This window comes from Crinia signifera, chromosome 11 (genome assembly GCF_055691185.1).
Source record: "Crinia signifera chromosome 11, ASM5569118v1, whole genome shotgun sequence".
Classification (NCBI taxonomy): Eukaryota; Metazoa; Chordata; class Amphibia; order Anura; family Myobatrachidae; genus Crinia; species Crinia signifera.
This window is the reverse complement of record NC_139227.1, coordinates 86,519,223-86,535,009: the sequence shown is the minus strand read 5'-3', so window position 1 is coordinate 86,535,009 and position 15,787 is coordinate 86,519,223. Positions and strand designations below refer to the sequence as shown.

At 40.3% G+C, this 15,787-nt stretch overlaps 1 protein-coding gene across 1 annotated transcript in view; it reads right to left on the bottom strand.

The window, feature by feature from the left end:
* LOC146045096 (uncharacterized) overlaps positions 1 to 15,787 on the bottom strand; it is a 55,217-nt gene that overhangs the window by 15,862 nt on the left and 23,568 nt on the right. Inside the window, 5 exon segments of the mRNA XM_083163777.1 lie at positions 123 to 8,762; positions 9,926 to 10,138; positions 13,089 to 13,132; positions 13,232 to 13,385; positions 14,944 to 15,072. Coding sequence (XP_083019903.1) covers positions 123 to 8,762; positions 9,926 to 10,138; positions 13,089 to 13,132; positions 13,232 to 13,385; positions 14,944 to 15,072 — 9,180 coding nt within the window.

The window sequence follows — 15,787 nt, the reverse complement described above, 5'->3', positions numbered from 1 at the left end:
AACAATGACACAAAAAATTAAAAACTCATGTTGACCTTTTCATGTGCCACCTCTCCTATGTATATAGCAAAATATATTTAGATGTCAACTTAATCAAACATTTTAAAATAAACAATACTTACCAGGTGGGACCAAAAGTCCATTAACATTGCACATACACCGAGCTGTAGAAAATGATATTGTAGGTGATATGGCAGGTTTAGATGTTTTGCTAATAATCTTTACGGTGCTCATTTTCGAAGATGTTGATAACTTTGATGGTTTTGTGGACTTGGTTGTTTGTTCAGAAATACCATTATGAGTAGGTTTTGTTAAAAATTGTGTACTTCCTCTCGGAGTTGTGCCTTTAGTTGTCAATGGCTTTACAGGTGTGCTTTTGAAGGAAGATGTTAGTTTACCAGATTCTGTAGTAGTTTTCTTTGATGTAACTTCATGTTCAGACTCACTTGTCATCTTCTGAATGGCTGTGCTTAATTTGGAAGATGTTACTTTGGTGGTACTTATCTTGCTAGGAGTAGGTTTTAAAGAAGTTGTTTCTTTGCCTGATTTTGTGGACACTTTAGTGGTTTGAATGGAAATGGGTATATGTGAAGTGGTTTCTTCATGTCCAGACTTTGTGGTTATTTTCTGGACTGCTGTACTTCCTTTAGGAGATGTGGCTTTAGTTGTAACTGGTTTAGCTAGTGTGCTTTTGTATGAAGATGTTACTTTACCAGATTCTGTAGAAATATGAGAAGTTTTCTTTGATGTGACTTCATGTTCAGACTCACTTGTCATCTTATGAATGGCTGTACTTAATTTGGAAGATGTTTCTTTGGTGGTACTTATCTTGCTAGGAGTAGTTTTTAAAGAAGTTGTTTCTTTGCCTGATTTTGTGGACACTTTAGTGGTTTGGATGGAAATGGGTATATGTGAAGTGATTTCTTCATGTCCAGACTTTGTGGTTATTTTCTGGACTGCTGTACTCCCTTTAGGAGATGTGGCTTTAGTTGTAACTGGTTTAGCTAGTGTGCTTTTGGAAGAAGATGTTAGTTTACCCGATTCTGTAGAAATATGAGTAGTTTTCTTTGATGTAACTTCATGTTCAGACTCACTTGTCATCTTCTGAATGGCTGTACTTAATTTGGAAGATGCTTCTTTGGTGGCACTTATCTTGCTAGGAGTAGTCTTCAAAACAGTTGTTCCTTCACCTGATTTTGTAGATACTTTAGTAGTTTTGATGGACATGGGTATATGAGAAGTAGTTTCTCCATGTTCAGACTTTGTAGTTATTTTCTGTACTGCCGTACTTCCTTTAGATGTGGTTTTAGTTGTAGTTGGTGTACCTAGTGTGCTTTTGGAAGAAGATGTTATTTTACCAGATTCTGTAGAAATATGAGTAGTTTTCTTTGATGTAACTTCATGTTCAGACTCACTTGTCATCTTCTGAATGGCTGTACTTAATTTGGAAGATGTTTCTTTGGTGGTACTTATCTTGCCAGGAGTAGTTTTTAAAGAAGTTGTTTCTTTGCCTGATTTTGTGGACACTTTAGTGGTTTGTATGGAAATGGGTATATGTGAAGTGGTTTCTTCATGTCCAGACTTTGTGGTTATTTTCTGGACTGCTGTACTCCCTTTAGGAGATGTGGCTTTAGTTGTTACTGGTTTAGCTAGTGTGCTTTTGGAAGAAGATGTTAGTTTACCCGATTCTGTAGAAATATGAGTAGTTTTCTTTGATGTAACTTCATGTTCAGACTCACTTGTCATCTTCTGAATGGCTGTACTTAATTTGGAAGATGTTTCTTTGGTGGTACTTATCTTGCCAGGAGTAGTTTTTAAAGAAGTTGTTTCGTTGCCTGATTTTGTGGACACTTTAGTGGTTTGGATGGAAATGGGTATATGTGAAGTGGTTTCTTCATGTCCAGACTTTGTGGTTATTTTCTGGACTGCTGTACTTCCTTTAGGAGATGTGGCTTTAGTTGTAACTGGTTTAGCTAGTGTGCTTTTGTATGAAGATGTTACTTTACCAGATTCTGTAGAAATATGAGTAGTTTTCTTTGATGTGACTTCATGTTCAGACTCACTTGTCATCTTCTGAATGGCTGTACTTAATTTGGAAGATGTTTTTTTGGTGGTACTTATCTTGCCAGGAGTAGTTTTTAAAGAAGTTGTTTCTTTGCCTGATTTTGTGGACACTTTAGTGGTTTGTATGGAAATGGGTATATGTGAAGTGGTTGCTTCATGTCCAGACTTTGTGGTTATTTTCTGGACTGCTGTACTCCCTTTAGGAGATGTGGCTTTAGTTGTTACTGGTTTAGCTAGTGTGCTTTTGGAAGAAGATGTTAGTTTACCCGATTCTGTAGAAATATGAGTAGTTTTCTTTGATGTAACTTCATGTTCAGACTCACTTGTCATCTTCTGAATGGCTGTACTTAATTTGGAAGATGTTTCTTTGGTGGTACTTATCTTGCCAGAAGTAGTTTTTAAAGAAGTTGTTTCTTTGCCTGATTTTGTGGACACTTTAGTGGTTTGGATGGAAATGGGTATATGTGAAGTGGTTTCTTCATGTCCAGACTTTGTGGTTATTTTCTGGACTGCTGTACTTCCTTTAGGAGATGTGGCTTTAGTTGTAACTGGTTTAGCTAGTGTGCTTTTGTATGAAGATGTTACTTTACCAGATTCTGTAGAAATATGAGTAGTTTTCTTTGATGTGACTTCATGTTCAGACTCACTTGTCATCTTCTGAATGGCTGTACTTAATTTGGATGATGTTTCTTTGGTGGCACTTATCTTGCTAGGACTAGTCTTCAAAACAGTTGTTCCTTCACCTGATTTTGTAGATACTTTAGTAGTTTTGATGGACATGGGTATATGAGAAGTAGTTTCTCCATGTTCAGACTTTGTAGTTATTTTCTGTACTGCCGTACTTCCTTTAGATGTGGCTTTAGTTGTAGTTGGTGTACCTAGTGTGCTTTTGGAAGAAGATGTTAGTTTACCAGATTCTGTAGAAATATGAGTAGTTTTCTTTGATGTGACTTCATGTTCAGACTCACTTGTCATCTTCTGAATGGCTGTACTTAATTTGGAAGATGTTTCTTTGGTGGTACTTATCTTGCCAGGAGTAGTTTTTAAAGAAGTTGTTTCTTTGCCTGATTTTGTGGACACTTTAGTGGTTTGGATGGAAATGGGTATATGTGAAGTGGTTTCTTCATGTCCAGACTTTGTGGTTATTTTCTGGACTGCTGTACTCCCTTTAGGAGATGTGGCTTTAGTTGTAACTGGTTTAGCTAGTGTGCTTTTGGAAGAAGATGTTAGTTTAACCGATTCTGTAGAAATATGAGTAGTTTTCTTTGATGTAACTTCATGTTCAGACTCACTTGTCATCTTCTGAATGGCTGTACTTAATTTGGAAGATGTTTCTTTGGTGGTACTTATCTTGCCAGGAGTAGTTTTTAAAGAAGTTGTTTCTTTGTCTGATTTTGTGGACACTTTAGTGGTTTGGATGGAAATGGGTATATGTGAAGTGGTTTCTTCATGTCCAGACTTTGTGGTTATTTTCTGGACTGCTGTACTTCCTTTAGGAGATGTGGCTTTAGTTGTAACTGGTTTAGCTAGTGTGCTTTTGTATGAAGATGTTACCTTACCAGATTCTGTAGAAATATGAGTAGTTTTCTTTGAAGTGACTTCATGTTCAGACTCACTTGTCATCTTCTGAATGGCTGTACTTAATTTGGAAGATGTTTCTTTGGTGGTACTTATCTTGCCAGGAGTAGTTTTTAAAGAAGTTGTTTCTTTGTCTGATTTTGTGGACACTTTAGTGGTTTGGATGGAAATGGGTATATGTGAAGTGGTTTCTTCATGTCCAGACTTTGTGGTTATTTTCTGGACTGCTGTACTTCCTTTAGGAGATGTGGCTTTAGTTGTAGTTGGTTTAGCTAGTGTGCTTTTGTATGAAGATGTTACTTTACCAGATTCTGTAGAAATATGAGTAGTTTTCTTTGATGTGACTTCATGTTCAGACTCACTTGTCATCTTCTGAATGGCTGTACTTAATTTGGATGATGTTTCTTTGGTGGTACTTATCTTGCTAGGTGTAGTCTTCAAAACAGTTGTTCCTTCACCTGATTTTGTAGATACTTTAGTAGTTTTGATGGACATGGGTATATGAGAAGTAGTTTCTCCATGTTCAGACTTTGTAGTTATTTTCTGTACTGCCGTACTTCCTTTAGATGTGGCTTTAGTTGTAGTTGGTGTACCTAGTGTGCTTTTGGAAAAAGATGTTAGTTTACCAGATTCTGTAGAAATATGAGTAGTTTTCTTTGATGTGACTTCATGTTCAGACTCACTTGTCATCTTCTGAATGGCTGTACTTAATTTGGAAGATGTTTCTTTGGTGGTACTTATCTTGCCAGGAGTAGTTTTTAAAGAAGTTGTTTCTTTGCCTGATTTTGTGGACACTTTAGTGGTTTGGATGGAAATGGGTATATGTGAAGTGGTTTCTTCATGTCCAGACTTTGTGGTTATTTTCTGGACTGCTGTACTCCCTTTAGGAGATGTGGCTTTAGTTGTAACTGGTTTAGCTAGTGTGCTTTTGGAAGAAGATGTTAGTTTACCCGATTCTGTAGAAATATGAGTAGTTTTCTTTGATGTAACTTCATGTTCAGACTCACTTGTCATCTTCTGAATGGCTGTACTTAATTTGGAAGATGTTTCTTTGGTGGTACTTATCTTGCCAGGAGTAGTTTTTAAAGAAGTTGTTTCTTTGTCTGATTTTGTGGACACTTTAGTGGTTTGGATGGAAATGGGTATATGTGAAGTGGTTTCTTCATGTCCAGACTTTGTGGTTATTTTCTGGACTGCTGTACTTCCTTTAGGAGATGTGGCTTTAGTTGTAACTGGTTTAGCTAGTGTGCTTTTGTATGAAGATGTTACCTTACCAGATTCTGTAGAAATATGAGTAGTTTTCTTTGAAGTGACTTCATGTTCAGACTCACTTGTCATCTTCTGAATGGCCGTACTTAATTTGGAAGATGTTTCTTTGGTGGTACTTATCTTGCCAGGTGTAGTTTCTAAAGAAGTTGTTTCTTTGTCTGATTTTGTGGACCCTTTAGTGGTTTGGATGGAAATGGGTATATGTGAAGTGGTTTCTTCATGTCCAGACTTTGTGGTTATTTTCTGGACTGCTGTACTTCCTTTAGGAGATGTGGCTTTAGTTGTAACTGGTTTAGCTAGTGTGCTTTTGTATGAAGATGTTACCTTACCAGATTCTGTAGAAATATGAGTAGTTTTCTTTGAAGTGACTTCATGTTCAGACTCACTTGTCATCTTCTGAATGGCTGTACTTAATTTGGAAGATGTTTCTTTGGTGGTACTTATATTGCTAGGAGAAGTTTTTAAAGAAGTTGTTTCTTTGCCTGATTTTGTGGATACTTTAGTGATTTGGATGGAAATGGGTATATGTGAAGTGGTTTCTTCATGTCCAGACTTTGTGGTTATTTTCTGGACTGCTGTACTTCCTTTAGGAGATGTGGCTTTAGTTGTAACTGGTTTAGCTAGTGTGCTTTTGAAAGAAGGTGTTACTTTACCCGATTCTGTAGAAATATGAGTAGTTTTCTTTGATGTAACTTCATGTTCAGACTCACTTGTCATCTTCTGAATGGCTGTACTTAATTTGGAAGATGTTTCTTTGGTGGTACTTATCTTGCCAGGAGTAGTTTTTAAAGAAGTTGTTTCTTTGCCTGATTTTGTGGACACTTTAGTGGTTTGGATGGAATTGGGTATATGTGAAGTGGTTTCTTCATGTCCAGACTTTGTGGTTATTTTCTGGACTGCTGTACTCCCTTTAGGAGATGTGGCTTTAGTTGTAACTGGTTTAGCTAGTGTGCTTTTGGAAGAAGATGTTAGTTTACCAGATTCTGTAGAAATGTGAGTAGTTTTCTTTGATGTAACTTCATGTTCAGACTCACTTGTCATCTTCTGAATGGCTGTACTCAATTTGGATGATGCTTCTTTGGTGGTACTTATCTTGCTAGGAGTAGTTTTTAAAGAACTTGTTTCTTTGCCTGATTTTGTGGACACTTTAGTGGTTTGGATGGAAATGGGTATATGTGAAGTGGTTTCTTCATGTCCAGACTTTGTGGTTATTTTCTGGACTTCTGTACTCCCTTTCGGAGATGTGGCTTTAGTTGTAACTGGTTTAGCTAGTGTGCTTTTGTATGAAGATGTTACTTTACCAGATTCTGTAGAAATATGAGTAGTTTTCTTTGATGTGACTTCATGTTCAGACTCACTTGTCATCTTCTGAATGGCTGTACTTAATTTGGAAGATGTTTCTTTGGTGGTACTTATCTTGCTAGGAGTAGTTTTTAAAGAAGTTGTTTCTTTGCCTGATTTTGTGGACACTTTAGTGGTTTGGATGGAAATGGGTTTATGTGAAGTGGTTTCTTCATGTCCAGACTTTGTGGTTATTTTCTGGACTGCTGTACTTCCTTTAGGAGATGTGGGTTTAGTTGTAACTGGTTTAGCTAATGTGCTTTTGTATGAAGATGTTACTCTACCAGATTCTGTAGAAATATGAGTAGTTTTCTTTGAAGTGACTTCATGTTCAGACTCACTTGTCATCTTCTGAATGGCTGTACTTAATTTGGAAGATGTTTCTTTGGTGGTACTTATCTTGCCAGGAGTAGTTTTTAAAGAAGTTGTTTCTTTGCCTGATTTTGTGGACACTTTAGTGGTTTGGATGGAAATGGGTATATGTGAAGTGGTTTCTTCATGTCCAGACTTTGTGGTTAGTTTCTGGACTGCTGTACTTCCTTTAGGAGATGTGGCTTTAGTTGTAACTGGTTTAGCTAGTGTGCTTTTGTATGAAGATGTTACTTTACCAGATTCTGTAGAAATATGAGTAGTTTTCTTTGATGTAACTTCATGTTCAGACTCACTTGTCATCTTCTGAATGGCTGTACTTAATTTGGATGATGTTTCTTTGGTGGCACTTATCTTGCTAGGAGTAGTCTTCAAAACAGTTGTTCCTTTGCCTGATTTTGTAGATACTTTAGTAGTTTTGATGGACATGGGTATATGTGAAGTGGTTTCTTCATGTCCAGACTTTGTGGTTATTTTCTGGATTGCTGTACTTCCTTTAGGAGATGTGGATTTAGTTGTATTTGACTTGCCTAATGTGCTTTTGTAGGATGTTAGTTTTTCAGATTCTGTAGACAATTTAGTAGAAATGTCTTTAATTGTACTTAATTTTTTTAATGTTGTTAGCTTTGTAGTTATCATTTCAAGTGGTGCAGTAATAACTTTAATTGTTGTTTTCTTAGTTGTATAGGAATGAACTACTACTTCTGCTGATGTTATTGTTTTCTTGTTTTCCGTGGAAGTGGCTTTTGTGTGTGGTATTTCGAAAGATGCAGTTGAAGGTGTAGTGTGTCCACTAGTGGTTTCACATCCAGAACAACAGGACACACGTATTTCATAATTATAACAATAAGGAAATGGTCCATTTTGATCATCATTGTTACAAACAAGGCCATAACTGGCATTACACTGCACAGTCTGTTGTAATTTATTTATTGGCACATGTGGAAGATCAGCAGCTCTACAATGGATTTTAGAAGGCTCACGACAAATACTGAATCCTGAATTTCTAATGTTTTCATAGGTTTCAAAGTCTCCATTTGTGTCCGTATTAGGAATACTTACATCAAACCACTGTGACCACTGGCATACAGGTACACAAGGTATGCTATGTGAAGACTTTTGAACGCCAGTGGTAACTTTTTTAGTTGTACTAGATGTCTTTATGAATGGTGCAGAGGTCTTAGTTTTCTGAGACGTGAACTTGCTTGTGTGATCAGCTTTATGAACTGTTGATAACGAAGAGCTAGATGGTGCAGTTTTGCTATAAGAATGGACAGGCGTGGTATATTCTTCACAATCATGCATAGAGCAACACATGATTTTTACTTGATAGTTGTAACAAAAGGGGAAATTCCCACCCTGGTTTTTGTTATTGCAGATTAGACCATGAGTAACATTGCAGGTAACTACTTGCCCAATCTCCTCAATTGTTTTATTGAGAAACCTCTCAGCTCTGCACATAATTTTCTCAGGTTTCTGGCACACAGTTTTGTCAGCAGCTCTGATGTTCTCCACTGTTTCAAAGTCTCCATCAGATGAAACAATACTGGGAAAATGTAGATCAAACCACGATGTCCAGGTGCATATCTGTTTCTTGCATGGTGTGGTGTGAAATGTTGCCTGTGTTTTGGATACTGGTATTGTTCTGCTTGACTTTTCAGTGTGTAGTTGTGCTGTAGTTTTAACTGAATGTCTGGTGATTGTAGTAAGTTTGTGTTTTGTTTGTTCACTTGAGGTAATTACAGTTTTTGGTGATTTGGGTGTTACTGTGGAAAAGGGTGAATGTTTCGGAGAAGAAGTGGTAGCATTGATAGATCCCTTGCAAGGAACATAGCTACAGCAGAGGGCACGGATCTCATAATTAAAGCACAGTTGTGAAAATTGATCTCTATTGTGGCATACCAGGCCCACCGATGTATCACACCGTATTATCTGCCCCAGATCTGCAACTGGGATCTTTGGAAACTTCTGGGCTCGACATTCCACTTTGGATGGGACTTTACAGACAGAGTAGCCTTTTTTTGTGATATTTTCAAATGTTTCAAAGTCTCCGTCTTTTTCACCATACTTGGGACAAGTGATGTCATACCACATTGACCACTTACATACTTCTTCAAGGCAGGATACAGAAGTGTGAGACACTGCAAATAAAACAATTCAATTAAGATGATGATGATGATGATAATGATAATAATAATAATAATAATAATAATAATAATAAACAACCCACTTTTAAAAAAAAATATATAAAACCATATATGGCTTCACCTGATAAATGCCAGAGTTGATTGCATTATATTGGGTCAAAACCAGGAGCTACTGAATCATTAATGATTTTCTAAAAGTTAGTGGTTTTAAATAAGACCAATCACTTTTATATTATGATAGTAAAGCCCCGTTCACAAGAGGAGACCTGGCACTTTTACTGAGAGACGCGCTTCAGCACAATCGCTCAGCACACATCTCGGTACTGTACACGCACAATGCACACCCGATGCACACTGGTTGTTCCCTGCAGATGATAGTGACACATGGGACCGCTCATCGCCATCTCTGCAAAACATACATATGGAATGATCCGTGCTTCTTTTCAAAGTGATCTAGTCAGATCGCTTAGAAAAGGGACTGAAATCGCCCCGTGTGTACTCCCCTTTAGACTCTACAGTATTTTAAGATCTATATTATTAAATGCCCATTGGAAATCACAAAATGAAGGTCATTGGGGGTTATTCTGGTGGATTCGCAAGGCTGCGAATTTGCAGCCTTGCAAGTCCACCAAACCCAGCCTTTGTGGATGGTTGGCTGGCGCCACCCATTCGCAAGGGGGATTCGCTCACAGGGCCTGCAAATGAATTACACAGTAGCATCCATTCACAGCCTTGTTGGATCCGCCCACATCATTTGATGGTCGGCGTCCATCGAATAATAGCGAAGGCGCACGCATATAAAACTGACTCTAAAGTCACTTATATACAGTATATCAGGATGCATCCGGTGATGTCAGCTGCCTCATTAGCATGAAACGCTTAGCGTTCCCATATGCTAATGGTGCCACATGCCACCCCATGTCCCTTTCTGCCCCTTGCCCGCTGTCCTGGGTGCGTGCACCCGGCAAACACTCTGTTCGCCGTGGGTGTATGCACCTTGCGTATGCACATGCGCAGTACAAAAACATCAGTCCCGTGCGAACGCAGCCCTGCTGTGAACCAACCAGAATAACCCCCATTGATTAATAACAGCCACACCCTCCGTCACACTTTATAGAAAATACTAGAGCTCATGCATAAATATTTGACAGTTCTACCTGGGGTGGACAGGTTTCCATTGAGTTTAGTGGATGATTGAAAATGGAAGGTTGTGATGGGCGCCTTGGTGGTTGGGACACAGGAATTGATGTTTCTAGTGATCGTTCCATTTGATGAACATGCGGCTGTTATGCATCCTCCAATTCCATCAGTGGTGCTGTAGATGACCGCTCCATAATTGTACTTTATATTTCCATACATACAGTAGCATGCTGTGAGGATAAGAAACATTATTGTATTTATACATGTGTATGCTTATAAGGTTTATATGTTTATAAGGTTTGCAGATACATAGTGGGTCATTTAGAATATCATGCATTGATAAATAATGAAGAGAGGTTTGCCATCGAGGTGCTGCCCATAGCAACCAACATAGGCGTGCGCAGCCCGTTTTATTAGGGGGTGCACCATTGGAGGGGGCGTGTCCATTACTATCTACTGGGCGTGTTCATCATCTCCTATTATTACACATAATGAAACACACTAGACATAATGTCACGCACAATAATGCCCATCACACATGCCACACACCGTAATGCCCATTACACATTATGTTAGGACTGTGCACGTCGAAGGCGCGCGCCAAAAATTAACACATACTTACATGCATATTACACATCACACAGCCATTACATAGTATACCACATTCCATAATGCCCATTACACGTTGTACGTGTAATTCCCATTACATGTTACGCCTCACACCATGATGCCCATTACACGTTACGCCTCAGACTGTGATGGCCATTTCAGATTATGCCATGGGGGGGGGGATGTGAAATGTTCTTTGCCAGGAGTCACATGCTCCCTGGGAAGGGGGTGGTTAAATGCTCGTTGACAAGGGGAGTTTCATGCTCATTGCTGGGGGTGCGCATTGCACACCAGCGCTCCCGTGAATCCGCACTTCCGGGTAGCGCTGTGCACTCTTCTTATAAGATGCCCACCGGAGCCGCAGCCTCCTTCCCTTTTGAGCCGCTGGCCGGATGCTGCACGCCGCACACTGAAGCTACTTTACCTGTCAGCGGCAGGCAGCATCTGGTCAGCCGCTCAAAAGGGAAGGAGGCTGTGGTGGGCACGGGACACTTGTGCCCCAAGTGCCCAGGGGCAAATGCCCGCCCGCACACATAGTATACACACACACACATACAAAAAAAAAAAAAAAAAACGGTTTAACCTCAATATCCCTGGAATCAAATAATCCATATGGATCCGCCTGGTATCAGATTGAAGGCCCAGCTATTTGGGTTCGACTGAAATCAACCTCGAGCTTCAGTGATGCCGAAGGGGGAACTGGCAGCCATTGAACTGGGTGGGGGTCGGAATTAGCGGGTCCCATGTTATCCTATAGGGAAAACGTTCCAGCTTTGCCTGGCAGTATCTCCGGTTCCCAGGGGGCTAGAGACACGGGGCTGGGCTCGTTGGAAAGCCCCAGCCCTCAGCTATGATTAGGAGGTGCCTGTGCACCCCCGGCACCCCCCTTGCGCACGCCTATGGCAACCAATCAACTTCTGCCAAAGCTGAGTGGTTGCTAAGTGAATCTACTCTGATAGGCCAATTTTAATTAACTTAAGGTGCCCATACACTAGTAAGATTTATCTTCAGATCTGGCTGGTTGGAACAAAAACATGGTTATGGATGAGTGACAGTTTGTCAGTTTTCCAGCATTTCCAAACAAATGGTCAACTGTCATTTGCTCTCATGCATAACCAACCAGCCAGATCTGAAGATAAATCTGTGTGTGTATGGCCACCATTACTGAGCAAAGCCAGACTTAGGCATAGGCAAACTAGGCAATTACCTAGGGTATTTGGAATGCCTAGGGGCACCAGCGGCTTCTGCTGATTAAAATGATATGCAGCATGCCTATATTCTGAGTGAGGCTGTATCTGCATATGAAATAGTGTATTCATGGAAATCACTGTAACATAGCATTCTGTATTCAGGTACAGCCACAGTCGCACACAGAATATAGGCATGCTGCATATAATTTTAAGCATTGGAAGCTTCTTGTCTGTGCCGGTCATAACAATGCAAATAAGAAGGATTTTCAGCAAAAAAGACACCCAACGTTAGCAAAACTGGCCAGGAGCTGCTTGGCCTATTGAGGCAAGATGTATGAGGAAACATCTGTATCCAAGCAGAGGCAACAGTGTTAGCGGCTGTGCGAGTGCTGTCTGCGGGTGGGTTTGTTGTGCAATAGTGTTCGGCATATGTGTAAGGGGCATTATGTGTGTCATGTATAAATGCATTAGTGTGCGACATATGTGTAACAGGCATTATTTGTGTCATGTGTATAAGGGCATTAATAATGTGCAACATATGTGTAAGGGGCATTATGTGTGTCATTATGTGTATGAAGGGCATTAGTTGGCATAATGTGTAGGGGGCATTATGGTTATAAGGACATTAATAATAGTGTGTCATGTGTAAGGGGCATTACTGTGTGGTATTATCAGGGGAGCAGAGAGAAAGGGGTAGGGGGTAAAAATTACCCTGGCCAAAGTCTGATGGAAGGGCCCAGTGGGGGCCCCTAGGCCCCCTCCCCTTAAGTGTCAGCAGCAGCTGCAGCTCTTCTCCTCTGCCCAGCACACACTGCTTTGTGCTGGGTTGCAGTGTGGCCATGGAGGTGCTTATAATACAATATTTTCTCAGGATTTTTTTCTAAGGGTGTAATGTGAATAATGTAAGGAGTAATGTACATAAGGTAAAGTGGTACTACTGTGTGATGTAACGTGAATAAGGGACACCATCGCATGATATAATGTGAATAAAGTTGCACTACTGTGTGGCATAATTTGAATTGGGGGTACTATTGTGTGGCCATGCCCCTTCCCAGCAAGAACACACCCCTGTTTGGGTTGCGCACCGAATGTGTGCACTGTTTCTATTTAAAATATTGCGGGTAGGAGCACCAAAATGATGACTGCTATGATGAGTTAATGATGCTGGGAAAGGGGAGCAGGGTCAGAGGCGTAACTAGTGGCGGTGCTAGGGGACACCAGCCAAAATCTTGCCTAGGGCGTCATTTAGGCTAGGGCTGGCTCTGTATTACTCTAAACAACCATTCATTTCTAATGTGTTTTGGTTGAAAGAAAGACACATGACAGAACAGTACATAAGCTAACATATGACCAGATTTGTATGTATACAGTGTGAAATTACCCTTGAGGTCCACCTGGCAACGACGACCTTTCTTTGTGCAGGTGCTGGAGAAAAAATGACATGTACATATTTAGACGGGTAACTGCATCATGGCCTGATTTCCAAAGCAAATTACTGTAGTTACAAGTAAGGCAGAAATTTACCAGGATTCACAGTTTTTGTAGGACGGCACGTTGTCCCCAACATTGTAGCGTTTTCTGTCATCGTCATCATAGCAGCCACAGTGTTCCTGAGCAACACACCTCATATTGTCCTCATCAAAGTAAGGACGTTCTTTTGGGCATTTTGGATAACACCCTGAAATTAAAAATTTACCAACTTATTTAGAACCAATTATGTGTTCAGCCGAGGTTACACTAATCTAGAATTCTCAATTCTCGGGACCCACACAGTGCATGTTTTCCAGGTCTCCTCACAGAATCAAGTGAAATAATTAGCCCCACCTGTGGAGCTTTTAAAATGTGTCAATCAGTAATGAATGCACCTGTCGGGTGACCTGGTGTATTATACTATTAAGGTGCCCATACACTAGTAAGATTTATCTGCAGATCTGGCTGGTTAAAACAAAAACATGGTTATTGATGAGTGACAGTTTGTCAGTTTTACAGCATTTTCAAGCAAATGCTCAACTGTCATTTGCTCTCAACCATAACCATGTTTTTGTTCCAACCAGACAGATCTGCAGATAAATCTGCATGTGTATGGCCACCTATGCTCACAGTGAATCTACAACACCTGTCCTAAACCTGGCACAGTGGCAGGGAGGTGCATTGGCTACCTATCTCTGAATAGGGTCTGCAGTAAATACAATAGCCCCATATACACTGGGTGATTCTGGCCACCATCGATGTTGTTAACTATATTACTATATTGGCGGTATTGGAAGGTGTACGATGTAGTGCATACACACTGAATGATATTGTTTAATGATATCATTCAGTGATGTCACCAAGATCCCTGATGTGCAGTCACTGATGATATTTAGTCAGATTGAACTGCATGTAGAGATGACAGAAGGGGGTGGAGGGATGGGGACGGTCACATTATTCGTCATTTGGAGCATACACACTGTGCGATATTAGTAACAATATCGCTCTGTCGGGCAAAATGAGCGATATTGTTCATTGTATCGCCCAGTGTGTATCCCCCGTAAGGGGTATATTTTCTAAAGCTTCTAAAACAGAAATGTGGAGGTGTTGACTAGAGCAACCTATCAGATTATGGGCCAGATGCACTAAGTTTCAAAAGTGATAAAATGGAGAGTGATAAACCACCAACCAATCAGCTCCAGTCTGTGACATGGCAGATAGGAGCTGATTGGCTGGCTGTTTAGGCCACCCTGGTGGATTGGAGGTGAAAATTTAAAGCGGCACTCAGTCAGTGTAAAGCCTGGGTGTACTTTATATTAAGTGAGTGCCCCTTTAAAATTTCACCACCAAGAAGCAGCGGCTTCCAAAGGCTACCACTTTGTAGATAAAACAATTGTTATATATTGCATCATACATTATATAGGATAATGGTTGTCGCTAGGGGCCAGATGTACTAAGCTTGAAAAGTGATAAAATGGAGAGTGATTAACAGCCAGACAATCAGCTCGTAACTGCCATTTCACAGGCTGTGTTTGAAAAATGACAGGTAGGAGCTGATTGGCTGGTGGTTTACACTCTCCATTTTATCACTTTCAAGGCTTAGTACATCTTGCCCTAGGTGAGGTAAAAGAAACCCTGTTCAAAAGCAATAAAGAAAGTCATAGCAGTTATACCAATAAGTGGCACAAAGCATAGAGACAACATTGTGTATGCGTTGGGAGAGATACGCTATCATTTCCAAACACCTGGAAGATTTCTTGGCTCACCTTCTAAGCCTGGCAACTGGTTCATGCACTGGCCACTTGGGTTCCTGCAGGTCTTCATACAAGGTGCCCCACAAGGCTTGTAGTGCCACTCACACTCTCCCTTTGGGTTGTAGTAATCACAGAACAGAGCTGTAGATAACCAATCAGACTGTTAAGCTTTGCAAAGTCCAGGAGAACATTATTATATGCAATGAGCAACATGTTTTGTCATATACATTTCACCCCTTTACACTCCCCTTATGTACACACAAAAGGCAACAAAACAAGTTTTAAGGGGGTATTCAATATGTGCCAATATTTCCTGACAGGGGAAATATCAGCACTCATTTATTCAATGCCGCCATTACCGATAACATTTAAGGGTGTGAAGGGTGTCAGATACGACTTTTTTTTTTTAAGTTGGATTTGTTTCGTTGGATCCGATCCGCGGACTTTCCAACAATCCATAGCCGGAAAATGTAATTATGACTGTTGATTAACTGTTGAATTAAATGAAAACAGCCCGGGATTCTGACTGTTGGGGCGTTCCGACAGTCGGAATCCCATATTGAATACCCACCCCTTAGTGTCAGATGGATTCTAAGGGGTTAATTTACCAAGTGGGGAGTTCTTTTGAGGATGGGATGTTGCCCATAGCAACCAATCAGGCTTTACTTCTTATTTATTTAGCACCTTCTACAAGATAATAGATAGACTCTGATTGGTTGCCCATAGCAACACCCCATCTTCAATAGAACTCCCATCTTAGTAAATTGACCCTTTCTATTCGCCCAATTCATAACTGAGGGTGCTTCCAGCTACGCTTGTATGGTCAAATAGAAGGCTGGTGAAGTGACCATAAGCT